The sequence below is a fragment of the Aphelocoma coerulescens genome, chromosome 4, assembly GCF_041296385.1.
Source record: "Aphelocoma coerulescens isolate FSJ_1873_10779 chromosome 4, UR_Acoe_1.0, whole genome shotgun sequence".
In the NCBI taxonomy this organism is placed as follows: Eukaryota; Metazoa; Chordata; class Aves; order Passeriformes; family Corvidae; genus Aphelocoma; species Aphelocoma coerulescens.
In genome coordinates this window covers 46,162,723-46,179,614 of record NC_091017.1, presented here as the reverse complement: position 1 = coordinate 46,179,614, position 16,892 = coordinate 46,162,723, and the positions used below count along the sequence as shown (strand labels likewise).

At 38.0% G+C, this 16,892-nt stretch overlaps 1 protein-coding gene across 2 annotated transcripts in view; it reads left to right on the top strand.

Annotated features, from left to right (window-relative positions):
- RWDD4 (RWD domain containing 4) overlaps positions 1–16,892 on the top strand; it is a 35,357-nt gene that overhangs the window by 9,614 nt on the left and 8,851 nt on the right. The window contains exon 7 of one of the 2 annotated variants that reach the window (XM_069013834.1): positions 3,034–3,201. The exons of the other annotated variant lie outside the window; for it this stretch is intronic. Coding sequence (XP_068869935.1) covers positions 3,034–3,096 — 63 coding nt within the window. The 3' untranslated portion in view covers positions 3,097–3,201. Of the gene's footprint in view, positions 1–3,033; positions 3,202–16,892 lie in introns of those variants that run through there. 2 annotated transcript variants of the gene reach the window in all.

Sequence of the window (16,892 nt, the reverse complement as noted above, 5' to 3'; positions counted from 1 at the left end):
GTAGTTAACAGCAGAATGAAGTGGGGAGGAGATGTTCATTCAACAGAGAAAATACCAGAAGTGTGAGAATTCTAGGTGGATTGGAGGAGGAGGTGGATGGGGGAAAACATCCTTGTATATAAAACTAGAAGAGTATAGGGGTTTAATTTTCATTGCTGCAAGACAATACAACAAAACAAAAGCTAAATTCTGGCATGAGTTTGGGCTGTGGTAAAGGACAAGAGGATTGTAGATTTTCTTTGTTGCTCTGGTTTCTTTCACCAACATGGTTTTGGCTTCATCTCAGAATGGGTCTACTTTGTGGTTGTGAGAAGGATTTCTGTTTTTCCTCACTGTTATGCTTCCTGTTACTCTCTTTCTGAGCCCATCTAAGCAGCCTCTGAAAGCCTGGTGTACTCTCAGAAATAACTTAAGGCAAAACACATTGACTAGGCACTGGAAAATCATTAACTGTTTGTCCTCTCTCTCCTTCATTCAGAGCAAAGTGAGGAGTGACTCCAAATGGCTGAATTACACAAGACATATGAGAATCTATATCCAGGCACTGGTGTCCTGTGTCAGACTGAAAGTCTTACATAGCTATCCCTTGCTACTCTGGCTGAGCATTCATGCCTGTGGTTCCTACAGATGTTGTATTTAAAGTATTCGTGTTAAAAATAGGGCAGAAATTTGAAAACTCTTACTATGGTTAGCTATTACAAGTTGCTTATGTTGTGAGATGGGATAAGGTCATCGCAAAGAGAGGGCAAGCCAAGCTGTAGCTGCAGAGCCTTACTGAAGAGGAGTGAGGTTGTGTGGGTGTCCCTGAGGGTAGAGTTTCTTCTGCAGTACCTGTATTACTGCTAATGATCAGAAAGGGAGATGTTAACCTAGTCTGAGGTTGGTAAATGTCATTCAAGAAGCGATATGGAAGGAAGAAAGAAGTCTTTTTCTCAAACAATCATCTGCTGTAATGTCATTGAAAGATAGTAAACATAGTCTTGCATGAATTTGCTCTTCAGAGCAGAATCTTACTTTAAATCAAGTATCTCTGTCAGTAATGCATTCTATGATTTCCTGCAGGTAAAACAAATGTGAAGAAAGCATTATTATATAAAGAGCTTCTGTTCCACTGTAGAGAACCATTTGATCTCTACCTGTAGTGAAAAGGATGCTTCAATTGACCTTGAAGGCACAGATTTTATAGTAGCTCAAGGAAAAGGTAGCAGCCCATTGATAAAAAGTACACAGCTTCTATAGATGGTTAACAAATTTTGCCCAGCATTATCAGTTCTATATTTTTCTGTGAAGATCAGCACCAGAGCACTAGAGTATTACCAGGTTTTAGTTAACCAGCATATTGCATAATTATGGTTTTCCTTTTCCCCCTCATGCCATATGTCTTTAGATGATAAAAGTACAGGATGTAGTATAGAAATTTATTTCCAAAATTAAAATAGTGTGAAAGGAAATAATCTTACTCAGAAGCGAGGATGTGCCAAAATTAAAGCTGCCTATGTGATGTTTATATGGAAAAGAATTCATAGGAAGATTTTCTTTCTGTGACTGTGGTTTTTCGGGTTTGTTTGTGGGTTGTTTTTTTTCCTTGGTAGTGTCCAAGCAGATGGTTAGTGCTTTTCTTCCTAGTGTCCCTGCTAGTGGGAAAGCAATAAAAAACCTGAGTTTTAGTACTCTCCTAAGGCTGAAAAGAAAAAAAAAATTCACTTAGTGAAAACAAGTAAAGTAACAGAACTGTCCCTGGAACAAAGTGGACCTTTGAACAGGATGGTCAGGTATTGAGACAAATTAATTTGCTTTAATAAAACTGGCTGGATCTGAGTGGCTTTGGTCTGCTTCAGAGTCTATCTTCATGCAGTGGATTTATGACTTATAAATGCTTATGGATAATTTTAACTTGACTATACAGCTACAGTCCATGTGATTTAACCATTGCTTTAAATAAATTTCTGTTACAGAAGTCAGTGCAGAGTCTAGTATATTGTTAATGAGCTCTACTTCCATCCCTTTTCATTTGGGGGAAGAAGATACAATGTTAGTGCTCTGGGTGAAAGAAATTCACATGTATGCTGTCAACAAAGGCTGTCTGGACTTGGTTTACAATCAGTCTGAAAACGATAAAATGGTGAAGTTCTACAAGATAATTGTAGTACCTATCTTAAGATGGATCCACTATTTTTGTATATTTCTTTTTTTGTCAATTTGCTTATGATGATGTTTAAAATGCTCAAAGTGCAAGCGATACTTTAGCTTATTAGCTACTGTGTGTATGTATAAAGGAATTGTTCAGTCAGATGAGCAAGAACAGTTACCTTGCATTTCCTAATTTCATGGCATGATGATGATTCTCTAACTCTTTCCATGGTGCTTTCCTACAGGTAATATCCCTCCCTTGCTTTCTTCCTAGCATGGGCAAAAAATGGTGCTCAGCATCACTGTGTGTTTCCTTCATAGCTTTTATACAGAAAGGTGTATTAGGTGGGGGAGGAAGCAAATATAAACTACTGACTGGTATTTATGCCTCTCGCCTGGAATGAATTAAGATGATCTGTGTCATGTTGCGTATAATATAATGTACAAGGTACAATGTGTCACTCCTGTTTTATTTTCTCCTGTTTCAAATGTATGTACTGGAGACCTCTTCTGCAATCTCTGACTGGTAAAAATTGGGCAGAATCTCTTTGTGATCATCACAGTAATCTTTGTTTCACAGACACAAGCTCTACTCTGTTAGATGCTGTACTGATAGAACACAAAGGGAGCAGGGCTAGTCACTGTCTTTCAGGATCAGGAAAGAAAGATATTCTGTGAGGAAACACATGCTAAATATGAAAAGCAAACACTCAACTTATTTGGGTATCTGTTTAGGGAGAAAAGATGACAGTAGAAATGAAGATTGAAAGAAGGAGGAAGGAACAGCTTGAGTCTGGAGCCTTAAGAACATTATTAGTTAGTCTCCTAAAAAATACAGTTCATAAACATATGTTGTTTCTCTGTACGTTAAAATAGCTCTTAAGGTATTTTATTCCCTTGCAGGAAGGAAAGAATGTCACCAGAAAAAAGTTATACAAGGGAACAAATCTAGAAATTTTGTTTTGAAGCTGTGGGATTCTTGTATATCAAGCAAAAGCAACTTCTGTTATGTGAAGAACTGGAGACAACTCTAAAGCCTCACTTTATCTTTCCTGCAAAATACTGAGTAGTTTAATATTTTGAGTGTTGCAAGCTCAGAATTTTATCTGCTGGAAGGAAGGGGATTGCACACAATTTGGATTTAGATGTACATTTTGCAAATTTAAATCCAGCTCATCAGTATTTAAATCTCCAATTAAAGTGTGTGTCTTGTGAGCAGGATGGTTAAAATGTGATTTGCCATGCATGTGCATATATACACAGTCTTGGTGAGGTACATCATTACGTCATATCACTTCAGGTATGAATGTACAAAGAATACCCTTTGTAAGAATATCTGTCTTATTTGAGAAATATTTATCCTCTGACTCGTTCAAAGCTTCTGCCATCAAACGCAGCAAAATAATCAAAACTGCAGTGACTTTTTTTCTAAAATTACGACAACCTGATCTCACTATGCTTATTTGTGCTAGAATCAGAAGCAGAAAGAAATGCATTAATGGAAGAATGCTATCCTCAATTGTACAGCTACTGTAAAGAAAGAGGTTATAACTGCAGCTGATGGACCTGAGGTGGGGGCTTCCAGGTGGTGTCTGAAATTGTCACCACCGTGTTTCATTACATCTGCAAGTTTTGAAGAAGTATCAAGAGATGAGACATCAAAGATTTAAGGTTTTCCAGATACTTGGTTTTAATTCTGGAATTCTATTGAATTTATATATTTAGGGTACAGTAAGTGCATTACTGGTTGTAGTAAGTAAAGAAAGGGCATATTGTAAATCTAGAATGCAAAATAGGAAGGGACAGTAAAACAAAGTTTTGACTGATGCACACCGTAAGAAACCTGTTAGGTTTGTGCTGTATGTAGATTAGGTTCGTATTTGTCTCCTTGTGTATGTGTTCTTTTTTCATTGTTTTCAGGTTTTATGGGGCAAAAACCTGATAATCCCATTTTTTCAGGAGTATTATGAAAGAAAATCTTATCATTACTTAAAGGTATAATTGGAAGAATTAAACTAACTGAAATAATGCAAAAGCAGAAACTGGTGTGTTGCATCTCATGGGGTATCAAAAGAGACAGTTCTGACCAAAAAAGCAGTGCACACAGATGGTAATCTGGCAGGTGTTACTCAACACTTTTTGGGAACTGGTAAATCATCAAAAGAAAGTATAAATGGAATCCATTCTAACAGAGAATTGGACTCAAACATTTCAGATGAGCAGGATCTGTTTAATGTGTCATCTTCATCCTTTAGAAGAAGGTAATAGAAGGAAGCTGAAATAGAAGGAAATCAGATTCCACAAGCAGAACTTCCCCCTCATGAAGAGAGCTGGCTGGGACTGATGACTGCATTGTCCTCCAGGTGTTTTTCAGTATCTCCCAGAATAATCTTTTCCATGATTTTACCGGGCACTGAAGTGAGACTGACAGGCCTGTAGTTTCTGGGGTCCTCCCTCTTGCCCTTCTTGAAAATCAGGACAATGTTAGCCAGCTCCCAGTCACAGCTGGGATCTCTCTGGATTCCCAAAACTACTCAAAAATCAAGAGAGGTTTTGCAGTGACATCAGCCAGCTCCTTGAGGATTCTTGGATGAATCCCATCAGGCCCCATAGACTTTTAGGGATCCAGCTGGAGCAGCAGATCCCACAAAATTTCAGGATCAGCTGGGAGTTGAACATTCTCACAGTCATGGTCCTCCAGCTCAGGGCACTGAAACCCCCTTGGTCCATCATCTGTGTTGAAGGCAGAGGCAAAGAATGCATTAAACACCTGTGCCTTGTCCCTGTCCCTCTTTGTGAGGGGACCATCCTCAACCTGTAACAGGCCAATGTTATTTTTACGCTGCCTATTGCCATTAATATATTTGAAAAAACTCTTTTTATTGTCCCCTGCAGTTCTGGCCAACTTCATCTCCAATTGAGCTTTGGCTGTACAAATTTTCTCCCTACAGTGGCAAGAAGCATCTCTGTGTTCTTTCCATGTCACCTGACCCTGCTTCCGCTGGGCATACACCTTCCCTTTTTCACTTTATTTCTGAGAGAAGATCCCTCTTCAGCCAAACCAGCCTTCTGCCTTTTCTGTTTGACTTCCAACATTTGGCAATTGCTGTTCCTGTGCCTGTAGGAAATGTTTAAAAAGTGACCAGCACTGATGGACCCCAGCACCTGCAAAAACATTTCACCAGGGGATTTCACTTCCTAGTTCCCTAAGGAACCTGAAATCTGCTCTCCTCACGTCCACTTTGTTTCAAGTACTTACAAACTGCAGCCTATCAGGTCAGTCCTGAATTCCTTCTTTTTAGAAGTTGTTCGGTACAGGAATAAACATGCATTTCTTTCCAATCTGTTAAGGACATTCATTTATTCTTCATTAATCTGAAGGGGATTCACTACTCTAATCAATGGAAATCTAATTGCTAAGTGCTTACATGAAAAAAAATACTAAGTCTGAAGAGCTTCCTTCAACATTTTATCATGCAAATAAATTGTATCTTTATTTAAATGGGCTGCAGTGCTTTTCTCATTATAGCATGAAGTACAGATTTGGAAGATATTATCTGAAGGAAAATATTCCATGAGTCTTTATTAATGATGCTGGTAACACTGTCATCAAATAGGCATATGAGATTTTATCCCCACCTTAGAGATGTAACTGGGCTGTAACTGGGGCCCAGTTGAGATACATACTTGTTAAAACAGAGGTAATAAGTCTCAAACCTGTATCTGTCCATCTGCCAAACTGTGCAGCAATTTGGTAGGCTAGAGCTGCACCTCCCTGAAGTAATGATGTTCTTTAATCATGTTTTATGATTAGAGCAGCTTAACTTTCCAGTACGTTCTCACAGCTTGTCTTTTAGTCATGTTCATAACACATTTTTCAGGGATATTTTCAGCAGAGATCTGCGCACAGGCAGCAAGCTAAGAGCAAATGGCTGAGCACTTTCCAGAAACTGCATAACATATTTCAAGAGTATGCTCCACTTGCTCTCAGAGAGGAAGCATCCGCTGAGCTTCTTGAGACAGGTGAGACTAGAAGCCCAAAATTAGGAGAAGGGCGTTCAGCCAGAATGATCAGCAACACCTTATTTCCTAAAAGAGGGGGACAGATTAGTTTCAGTAATAAAATAAGTTAAAACATCAGTTTTGGCACTCCTCAGAATCTTGTGGTAGGACGAGCAATACTTCAGTGAGAGTGTTACCACTGTAATAAATATGTAAAGTAGACATTACTTCTCAATAACCCTAAGTGCCTTTTCCTGTTCAATGTACTGTTTAATCCATTTAATCGTGTAACTCTTTTTACAGTCTGCAGGCAACTCTTCAGGCTCTACTAGAGGACCAGAAAGCCTGGAGTTTGGCCAAATGAAATAAAACACATGCTGTGAAATTCTGTTTAACTGCAGAGAATAAAAAGACTACTGCAGAGTAGCCTTAATAACACAATAATAATTTAACAGCAAAGCCACAGATTTCATGAGTTTTTTTACAAATAGATCTTTTCTGGGTTTTATATGAAAAACAAAGGAAAATCAGATGTTTCCTCTGAGGTTCGAAGTGGTTGTGCATCAGAGCTAATGAAGTTACTTTTTTCTTAGCACAGAACTATGAGTATTGTAAGCAGGTTCATACAAATGTGGTCTGTCCCCAGTCCGTGATACACGAGCAGGAGGATTCAGAAATTTCCAGATTAATTAGCCAGCAGAGACCACATGGAAGATTCACTCCTATATGTCTACATGCGAGTCAGTCTGTACTGTATATGACGTGCATGTAAGCCCCTCACCTCATAAAAACCTTCTGTTACTTAATATAAGTGCAAACATGTGAAGCTGCGTATGGGGAGAGCAGCTAATTAAAATAATCCTGGGAGAGGTTTCTAGGGTACTTCATCCATCGCTTAGAACTCCAATTAAAATTACGTATCTAGTGAAGAGCTTCTGATAGCAGGTTCTTATTTGTACCTGAAAGTTGGATGGTTTTCTTTTCTAAAAGGAGAAAAATACTCATTAGAAAGAAATGTCTTTTTTAAGTTCTGCAGTTTCTTTCAGAATGAAAGTTGTAATGTAAAACACATGCCTGCAAGCTTAGTTACCAAGGAATCATAAAATGGTTGGAAGGGACCTTTAAGGGTCATCTAGTCCAACTCCCTGCAATGAGCAGGGACATCTTCAACAGAGCCCCATCCAGTCTTACCTTGAATGCTTCCAGGGACTGGGCATCTACCACCTCTCTGGGCAATCTGTTCCTGTGTTTCACCATCCCCATCATAGAAATCTTCTTCCTTATATTTAGTCTGAATCTATATTCTTTAAGTTTAAAACCATTACCCCTTGTCCTAGGACAATAGGCCCTGGTAAAAAATTGTCCCCATCTTTAATTAGAAGCCCTCTCTAAGTAGTGACAGGCCACAATCCAGTCTCCACAGAACTTTCTCTTTTCTAGGTTGAACAACCCCAACCCTTAGTCTTTCTTCATAGATGTGCTCCAGCCCTCGGAGCATTTTTGTGGCCCTCCCCTAGACTTGCTCCAACAGGTCCATGTCTTTCTTATCTGGGGACCTCAGAGCTGGATGCAGCACTCCAGGTGGTGTCTCGTGAGAGGAGAGTAGAGGGACAGAATCCCCTCCCTCGCCCTGCAATATGGTGGTGGTCCACTGAAGAATGTGAACTTACTTGACCATTCTTATCCCAAATGTTCTCACACTCAATTAGAGTTTTCTGATGGGAACGTTGGGGTTTTTTTCCCAAAACAACTGTCAGTATGTGATTCAGACCAACAAGTAAGCTTCTGAATGAAAGAAAAAACAACACAGGGATGCAAGAATTAAAGTTTGATTTAATGGTGCCACTTGTGAGAACAGAAAAATGCTATTAATTCTAAGACTCTTCTATCAGATTGCTGATGTTTGCAACATTTCCATGCATTTTTATGAGATAATCAAAATTTAAGTACTATTTTGTAGAGGAGAGATTACTGATTTTATTTTAACATAAGAATTATTACAAGTTGCCATTATCATAACCCATGTATTTGGGATACTGCCATACAGTGTGCACATTGTTCTTGTGGAAGGACTTAGATTTGTGTCCAAGTCTATAAATTATAAAACATGCTTTAATTTTCAGTTTTTTCAGCTGATAAATATGTGGGCATACATGTTTTGTAGGTAAGATATCACAGATTTAAAAGCGTATTTTTCTTTTCACTGAAACTAAATTCCTTTTAACAAATGAAGAATCTCTGGGGTGTGAGATTTGCCAAATAATGAATATTTTCTGAATCCTGCCAACAAAAGTGCTTTTTAGAAAGGGCATCAAACTTTATGCCTCTGCTGTGGTTTAATCCCAGCCAGCAACTAAGTATAACAGAGATGCTCAATCACTCCATCCATTCCCCATGGTGAGGAGAAGAATCACCAAAAAAACCCCCGAAATTCATGGGTTGAGATAAGAACAGTTGATGAATTGAAAAAGAATTAAATATACTATTAATAATAGTAATATTAAAAATAATTGTAAGGAAAAGGGGAGAGAGTAATAGACCCTAAAATGGACAAGAGGTGCACAGTCCAATTGCTCACCACCTGCTGACCAATGCCCAGCCTGCCCCTGACCAGCCATCAGAAGCTCCCGGCCAACTTCCCCCCAGTTTATATCCTGAGCATGACATTCCATGGTATAGAATATCCCTTTGGTCAGTTCAGGTCAGCTGTCCTGGCCATGCTCCCTCACAGCTTCTTGCTCACTTCCTCACCAGCAGAGCCTGGGACACTGAGAAGTCCTTGACTTGGGGTAAGCACTGCTTAGCAACAACCAAACACCAGTGTGATATCAACAGCATTCTCATACTGAATTAAAAACGCAGCACTGCACCAGCTACTAGGAAACAAATTAACTCCATCCCAGCTGAAACATCCCAGGACAGGCCAAAGTATCAGTCAAGAACAGAAATCCAAGTGAATGTTCTCATAAAAACAAACAGTATTTAACTAGTTCTTCACTTTATTTTAATCAGTGTTATGTGCTAAACATCAGTTTTTACCTGGACTGAAACTCCCATCTCTTCTCTGAATTTGAAGGGACTTCTGTTCTGACAGGAACCTTGCATCTTCTCAGCTCAAATGTGTGAAGTTGCAGCTTTAACTCTGATCTCAGCTGTAATCATTGCTCAGCAGGTGTATTTATGTGTGTTTTTTAAAATATATAGCAATTTGCACGTTCTTTCGCTTTTGGGTTGTTACCTTTAGCAGTAGTTGCTGGTTTCTGGAGTGTGTGTTACCCACCAGAGGGAGCTGAAGCCAAGAACTGTCTGATTTTCATAGAATCATATAATCATTTATGTTGGAAAAGACCTGTAAGATCACAGAGTCCAGCCATTAGCCCAGGTCCACCACTAAGCCACGTCCCTAACTGCCACAGCTACATGTTTTTTAAATACCTCCAGGGATGGTGGCTCAACCTCTTCCCTGGGCAGCATGTTTCATTTCTTGGCAATCCTTTTGGTGAAGAAATTTTTCCTAAAATCCAATCTGCCATCTTCTGGAGCAACTTTCAGTTCCCAGGAGGTTGCCAGGTGAAAGTAATCTCTTACACTTCACAGAGCTTTGGATTTGGGCATCTGTCTTCAAGTTAGCTTGGGAGCAGATGGTGACCAGGTAGGAAATAAGTTTGCCTCCCTATGTTAACTTATTACCTCTTTTGGGAGCCCTCACTTCAGTGTCAAAGCAGGCAAAGCAAAACCTTTTGATGTACATGTCATCATTCTTTGGTTTTTATGTATGCTGTTCTTTGTAACATGAATAAGGACACCAGAATTGTACAAAATATGAGTAACTTTGAGAGTAAACTAGTCATCCCTGAGAAAATTAGGCCAGGTAGAAGCAAGTGTGAGTAGATTCTCTGCATCTTTAAAAGGAAATCTCAAAATTCCTGACTACAAACGGACTGGTGGATATTTCTGCTATATGTTAAACTGAAATTTTGTTTATAAAGAAATAAATCGGCTGAAATAGTATAGAAGGTGTAGTTCATGCATATTAAGTGTTCTGATTTTGTTCAGCCAGAAATATGTGTCAAATGCCTAAAGTGTTTATTTAGATTGAGAATTTTTGAACTAAATATGTTTCCAAACATATTTGTTTTCTTTCTTTAAAAAAATTCACAGTATTTTGATATTTTCCAATTTATTCCAATTCATGATGAAATATTGACCAATGTTCTGACTTTTTTACTTAGTTAATTTTTTATCCATCTCAGCTGCAGTGATTTCTTAATTGCATATCAATAAAAGCTTGTTAAAATTCAAGCCTTTTTAAAATTGTATCTAGTTATGTTTTCATTATTACATATGAACTCCCAGATCTCTAAAATTATTTTAAATTAGGTCTTTGTGCTATGGTGAACAGTTTAGGAACCTGAAAAATCCCAAAAGAAGCCACCTTGAGAATTTTAGCTAATTTGTTTATCAATAAACATGAAGGCTTAACTTGCGTGTGTCAGTACTGACAGGGCAATGAAGCAGGAACTCCTTGGGGGGTGGTTTTTTTTGGTAAACAATTGGTCAAGGTGAAAGGGGTTTTTTTTTGTTCTTGTTCTAGTTTGTTAAATCATAAGATCAATTTATATTTCATCAAAAAGAAAATCTTCCTTTGACTTAAGAGTATGGGAGGAGTGCTGGACAAATGAGCTTATTTCTACACATTTCCTTCTGCTCTTGGAATAAGTCATCCACAAAGAAGTAAGTAGATGTTGAGACAGAGATTAACAGTTGGTGGTGGTGAAGAACAGCTTCTTATACATTTCTGAGTTGTAGCTGACCACATGAACAAAAACAGTCTTTAGAAATAGGTGGGGTTGACTTCTTTATTCTACAAGAGGCAGGAAAGCTCACACAGGTAGTTACAGCTGAGCAACTATATGCAAAGCCGGTCCCTACTGCCTCTATGCTACTTGCTCAAGGCATTTGTAATTTTCAGTGCCATGGCATCCTTTGACTCCTGCAAAATGGTTAATCTGTTTGTCATAAGAATTGGGACTGACAGGAGACAGAAGCTTCCCTAGGTAGTAGTTAAATTTGCTTTCTACACCACCAGTTATGGCTTAACAGCCTCTTAGACTTCCTATGGATTTTTTCGCTGTTTCAAAACCTTGTCTTGCAAAAATGGTAACAGTCTCATCAAGTAATCTCAGTTTCAGCTCAGTTTCTGTTGCTTGACATTATTTTGTCATGTCCTCCAAAGGAAGGTACGAGACAGTTTATATCAAATTGCTGTCTAATGGGCTTCACTTAATGGCTTCCTCAGTTAGAAGTTGCCTTATCTACTGGAGCATGAGGTTTTAATACCTTTTTTTTATATATCTGGATCCTGTCTAACTTACGAAGGGCTCATTATCCATTTTTTTTCAGCATTTCAGAGAGGAGGACTTATTACTCTATTTATTTTGCTTATTAATTTAGTTAATAATAGGAGAACTTGTCAGGACTTTTAATAGGTGTTTTCCAGCATTTCAATGGGAATAAATCTGTCAAATGTAGAAAACAGAAAGGTAAAAATTTCAAAAATATTAGCAGGAGACTCATTAATTTTGAAACCAAAACAAACCTTAAGTTACGCAGTTTACAGTTGTGTCTCTCAGCAGTGGCTGCTGGATAAATTACACACACTTTGTATGTGCACTTAAGGATTTTTTTTTAATTAAAGAAAATAGAATGGGAGAAAATTCTACAACTCTTTTGGAAGAAGAGTATTATAATTTCTTTCAGAAATTAACTAGCTACAAAATGACCCTTCACTTTGCTTTTTTAGGGGTTTTCTTATTACTTTTTATGTTCCTCCTAATTATTTCTGACAGCTTTGTACTTGTCTCTCTGCACTTAATTCCTGCTGTCATTTCAATCTCTGTTTCAATTCTCTCTCTTGTTTGAATTTATTTTTCACTTTTGCTTTGTGTGTGGGTTATACTTCCACATTCTCTGTTTTCTTATTTGCCTTCCCTTCCTCTTAGAATTTTATTGCCTCATACTTCATTCTGAAGTCAGAAAAGGGAAAGGAATATATACCAGCTACAAACTCAGGAAATATACTCAGCTCTGTATCTTTTTTTTTTAAATTTTTCAGCGTTTTGATCTAAGGGACTCATGCCAGTTGCTACATGAAATAATTTCTTCAGCAGATACTACTTTACACAGAAATTGCTCCATACTTACATCAGGAAATTCAGTGAAAGATTATATTCTGTGTGTTTATAGACTGCTAGAAAGTATTTTTCACCATTGAGAATTCAGGATTAGAAAGTTGCTCTTCATAACTCAACTGAATATCAGCCTTCCATCATTATGTTTTTGAGAAATCAGGTCTGTTAATAATTTCTTTTTATTTACTCCATTGCTGTATAATTGATGTATTGTCATTATATACACCAAATCCAAATTTATAAGGGATTCCAAGGATAAATTTTGTAAGTTTGAGTTCTCTCTTCAGCAGCCTACTATATCTTCCACTAACAAACTGCTCAAGTACTTCTTCCAAACATAAGTTGAAGGACGTTTTTTCCTGATTTGATTCACCATTCTGGCACACAGCTTTATGTTTGTTGAGATTGTCAAACTGAATTTTCTGAGAACAAGATTTGTGCTAATGCAGTGCAGGAGTGTTCTCCCAGTTGGTGTCCTATTCCCAGTATCAGCTGGCGGTTCATTATAAATCTTTGCTGTGTAAATATTGTAGTCATGTAAAAAAATGATGGGTTTCCTAAGGGTGACCACTTCTATATTATATAATGCTAGGAAAGGATGGTCTTAATCACTTTTGCAGTATGTTTGACAGGACTTGACTGATGACGTTTAGGACAAGTGTCAGCCGCTCACATTAATTTGGTTTTTCAAATGTCACTGGCAATACTCTATATCAAAGACAGAAGTAATTTGCAAAGGTAAATCCAGTTGCAAGGAGTTAAGACAAAATGTTAGGAAGAAAATGGATTAAAAAGGAAGCAACAGACCGTACATAAAAGAGATTGTAAAGGGAATCATCCAAAGTGCCTGCTGGTGTCCTTATGCAGTTCTGTTTTTTATCATTGGAACATCTGAAGTATATAAAACTAGAATTGCAGATGGTGATGACACTGAGAGGACAGCAAATCATAATGAATTCTGCATCTAGATGCAGTACAGGCAGAGACAGGAGATGGGGCAAAATATTTTGAAAATAGCAAAATCAAACCACATTAAAACTCCCAACTACCATACATGACAATCTTTTATAGCATTAAAATGTGCGGTTAACTAGAATATTTAGCAATGTGGTAGTTTTTATTCCTGAACTGTCACTGCCAGAGCAGTCCTCCCCTTCCTAGTCATGTCACAGTTGGTATAAAAAGTCCAAATCTGGGTGCATCAGAGCATTTGGGGCTTATTCTTGCTCATCTAGTTGATTCTAACAGTATAGACCTGACATTGTCATATACCTCTTGCACTGGGTTGAGCATACATGTCTGGGAACAGTTCAGTCTTCCATGTACATGCACTTAAGTCTTCAGGTTTTATTTAGCAGTGTGATACATTAAGGCTACAGGCATAGGGTTTTTCTGTTTTAATTGACTCTTCATTTGTGCATAAATAGAAAAGAAGCCAGGGTATTCAGTGCTAGCAAAGGAGATGTGGTTGTTAAATTGGTATGTTGAGATCTTGTAGCCACTGTTCAGGGAGAAGCTGTAACTAATGACTACTTCCCTGTGATCTTTAGCTAATAAATGTTTAGAAACTTTATTCTTGCTTCTTCAAAAAAGGAAGTTGTGACCAATTTTTAAAAATATTTTGGTGGTGGCCCATGAGATCTTCAAGGGCATCTTTTCTAAATTCTTCTGGGTTTTTTGACAATCACACTGGAAGCCTTTCAACAACTTTAGGTGTCTAATTCTTCGTAAAGGCTGGGCTTTTACCCACAGTTTTTTCATCCAGCTGTGTTTTGTCTGAAGGCAGAAGGTTTCAGCTCTTTTACACCTCCATTAAACCTTCCAGATTCTGGTACCTGCATCCTATCACGGCCCTGCAGCTACTCCAAGAGCAAATCCATTACTTTTGGTAGGGTCAGCAGGGCTGCCTTCACTTTACACTGACATAAGTTTGACCCTAAAATATTCTTGATAGAGCATGTTTTCTTCTCAGATAGAGTTTAAAACACTTGCTGTTATAAAGTGCCTCCCTCCTGCTAGGAACAGCTCTGCTGTTCCTTACAGGGCAGCAAGTAGAACCTTTCAGTGTTAGCACCTTTGTCTACTCTCACACTCCTCAGGGTTGCTGCAATGACTTTATTTGCACCTGCTTCATTAATCATCTGGGCTATCATCTCATGGCATTAATCCATGTTGCAGAGAGTACTGAGATAATACTCTGGAATGTGAAGACCACAGGCATATGGCCAAGTCACTTTCAGTTCACCTTGGAGGTGAGTGGTTTCATTGCTGTTGCCATTTCTTAATAAAGGAGAATATCTCTTTGGATTTTATTAATTTCTGAAAGGATCATGCAAATGGAAATTTCAAACTATTGCTATTGTTGTTCCCTATTCTATTTCAATAATCTCTTCTACTTTACTATGGTACATTATTTCATTTCCTACCATTTCACATAAACATCTGTAACAAGGTTTCAATGAAAACCAGCATGCTATTTGCTTAATAAAATTAATACCAAGTGACCTGAATGCTGTGGAATAAATCATGTGACAAAGGAGATGGGCTTAAGTTGTGAATAAGTGTATTCATGCTTGTGAGAATACAAGAGATGTAAACCAAATTTAATGTGGATTTTTGGTGGAATTTTAAGATAATTTGAATTAAGTTCCAAATGTTATGATTGATCCTTATCCCTGAAATGTATTCTAATCCTAAAAATCTCCACATTCTGGAAACCAAGGTATGACTTTCAGTGCTGAATTCAAGCTTTTCTTTCTACCTCAGCTGTTTACCAGTAAACTGAATACTAATATCAAAGATCTATAATTGAATATACACTTTCGATCTTCCTATAAATAATAAGAGATTAACACATGCATTTGATGGCATTAAACTCAAACCATGGCATATTTAAAAAAATGTCCTGTGCAGCTTGGCTCAGGAAAAGATACCTGGAAACATTCCTTCTGAACACAGGTGTTGTGGTAAGACAGTTGAAGGAGAAAGTTTTGCTAAAATCTACTTTCTCTGGAAGCCAATTACATCAGGCTGTAGCCGTAGTGATCAGCACCCTGTCTTTCACCTAGAGAGTGAAATGTTCACCACTGCAAACATCGGTGTACGTGGCCTTTGTGTACTTACCAAAATGGTGGACAGCAAATTTCAGGCAGACTGTTAAACAAACTTGCAAGGTAGTCCCAGTAGAACAACCACAGACACTTGGAAATGCAGAATATTGTACTCCTGTGCTACAAAAGTTTTTGTGGGGTTTTTTTCAGTTTAACCTCAAATAGGTAGGTGTTTCTCCTGAACTTCTTTGTTTAGCTTTTTGTGGTGGAGAGACTACCTTCAAAAGGAACTTGGCTGCAAAGACCAATAACCAGGCAAAAAACACAAATGGAATTTGAGAAATTGTGGCCATACCTAATTGTTCCAGGCAAGTTCAAAATACACAGTTATTTGATGTTCAAACATTGCCTTCCTTTCAGATTAGGGCAGGTAGCTGACAAGACAACATGAAAAGCATGATGTTGCCTTTGAAAACATGACTGACACCTTTGAAAGGTGGTTTTGCCAAAAAGGACACATAAAAGGTACTACTTTTTGTAATTTGTGCCTGAATTGCCTTGCCTACTCACACACCACAAAGGGCTGGATTCAGAACTTAGATAAAGAAACACAATGCTGAGCATTGCTGGAATCATCTCCTTAAAAGCAAGTTGAACATACAGCATTAGCCAAAGGACTCATCCTTGCAACTCCTTGATGTGGAGACATTTTTTAGGCCATGTCTCAGCCAAATTATAGTCCAAAAAATCCATTTTTTTTTTAAATTAGGAAAGCTCAGAACTCCAAAAGTAACTCCTGATTCCCACTGGTTTCAGTGAGGTCAGGATTTCAGCCCTGGGTTGCAACTGGATACATATATATCTGTGCTGGGGAATCGCAGATCACTGGCATGGAGTTGTTCAGAAGATTCATAAACCAAGCCACTTTACACTTTAAAACACAATGGTGACAACCACTGTAGGCAGAATAATTGCTAGTCATAAATTGTGGATGTTTTGGAGTTTTTTTGTCTTGGAGATGTTGTATGTAGGAATCTCATTGCTGTGGTGGCTGCAGTGTTAAACACAGGAAAATCAGAATGCTGTTAGAATGGAAAAGGTACAAAGGTTTGAAATTGTGCTGATGAGGGATACAAAAGTCCTTGTCTTTACAAACAAGGGATTTGCCTCTCTTCCAGATTCTCTAACACTCATTTTTCAGCTACTAATCACAAATTTACTCAGAAAGTAAATTTGGGAGATGTGCATGCTTATGGATTTTTTTTTTTACACTTCTATAAAACCTAATTAAACAACACATGTACTAAGGTAATTAATTGCACAAAGCAGGCAAGGCATTTTTAAAGTATGTTTTTATTAGGCTTTGTTAACTTACGACCTTTTGAAAAAGTATGTGAAGAAGCAATCAGGTCATTACACTGTTCCTTGCCAAAGTAAAGAGTACAGGATTCTTGAGGGAGGGCTACTGCTTGGCCTCTCTGAGAATAGGGAAGAGTTTGTCTCTGGCACTGACTGCATC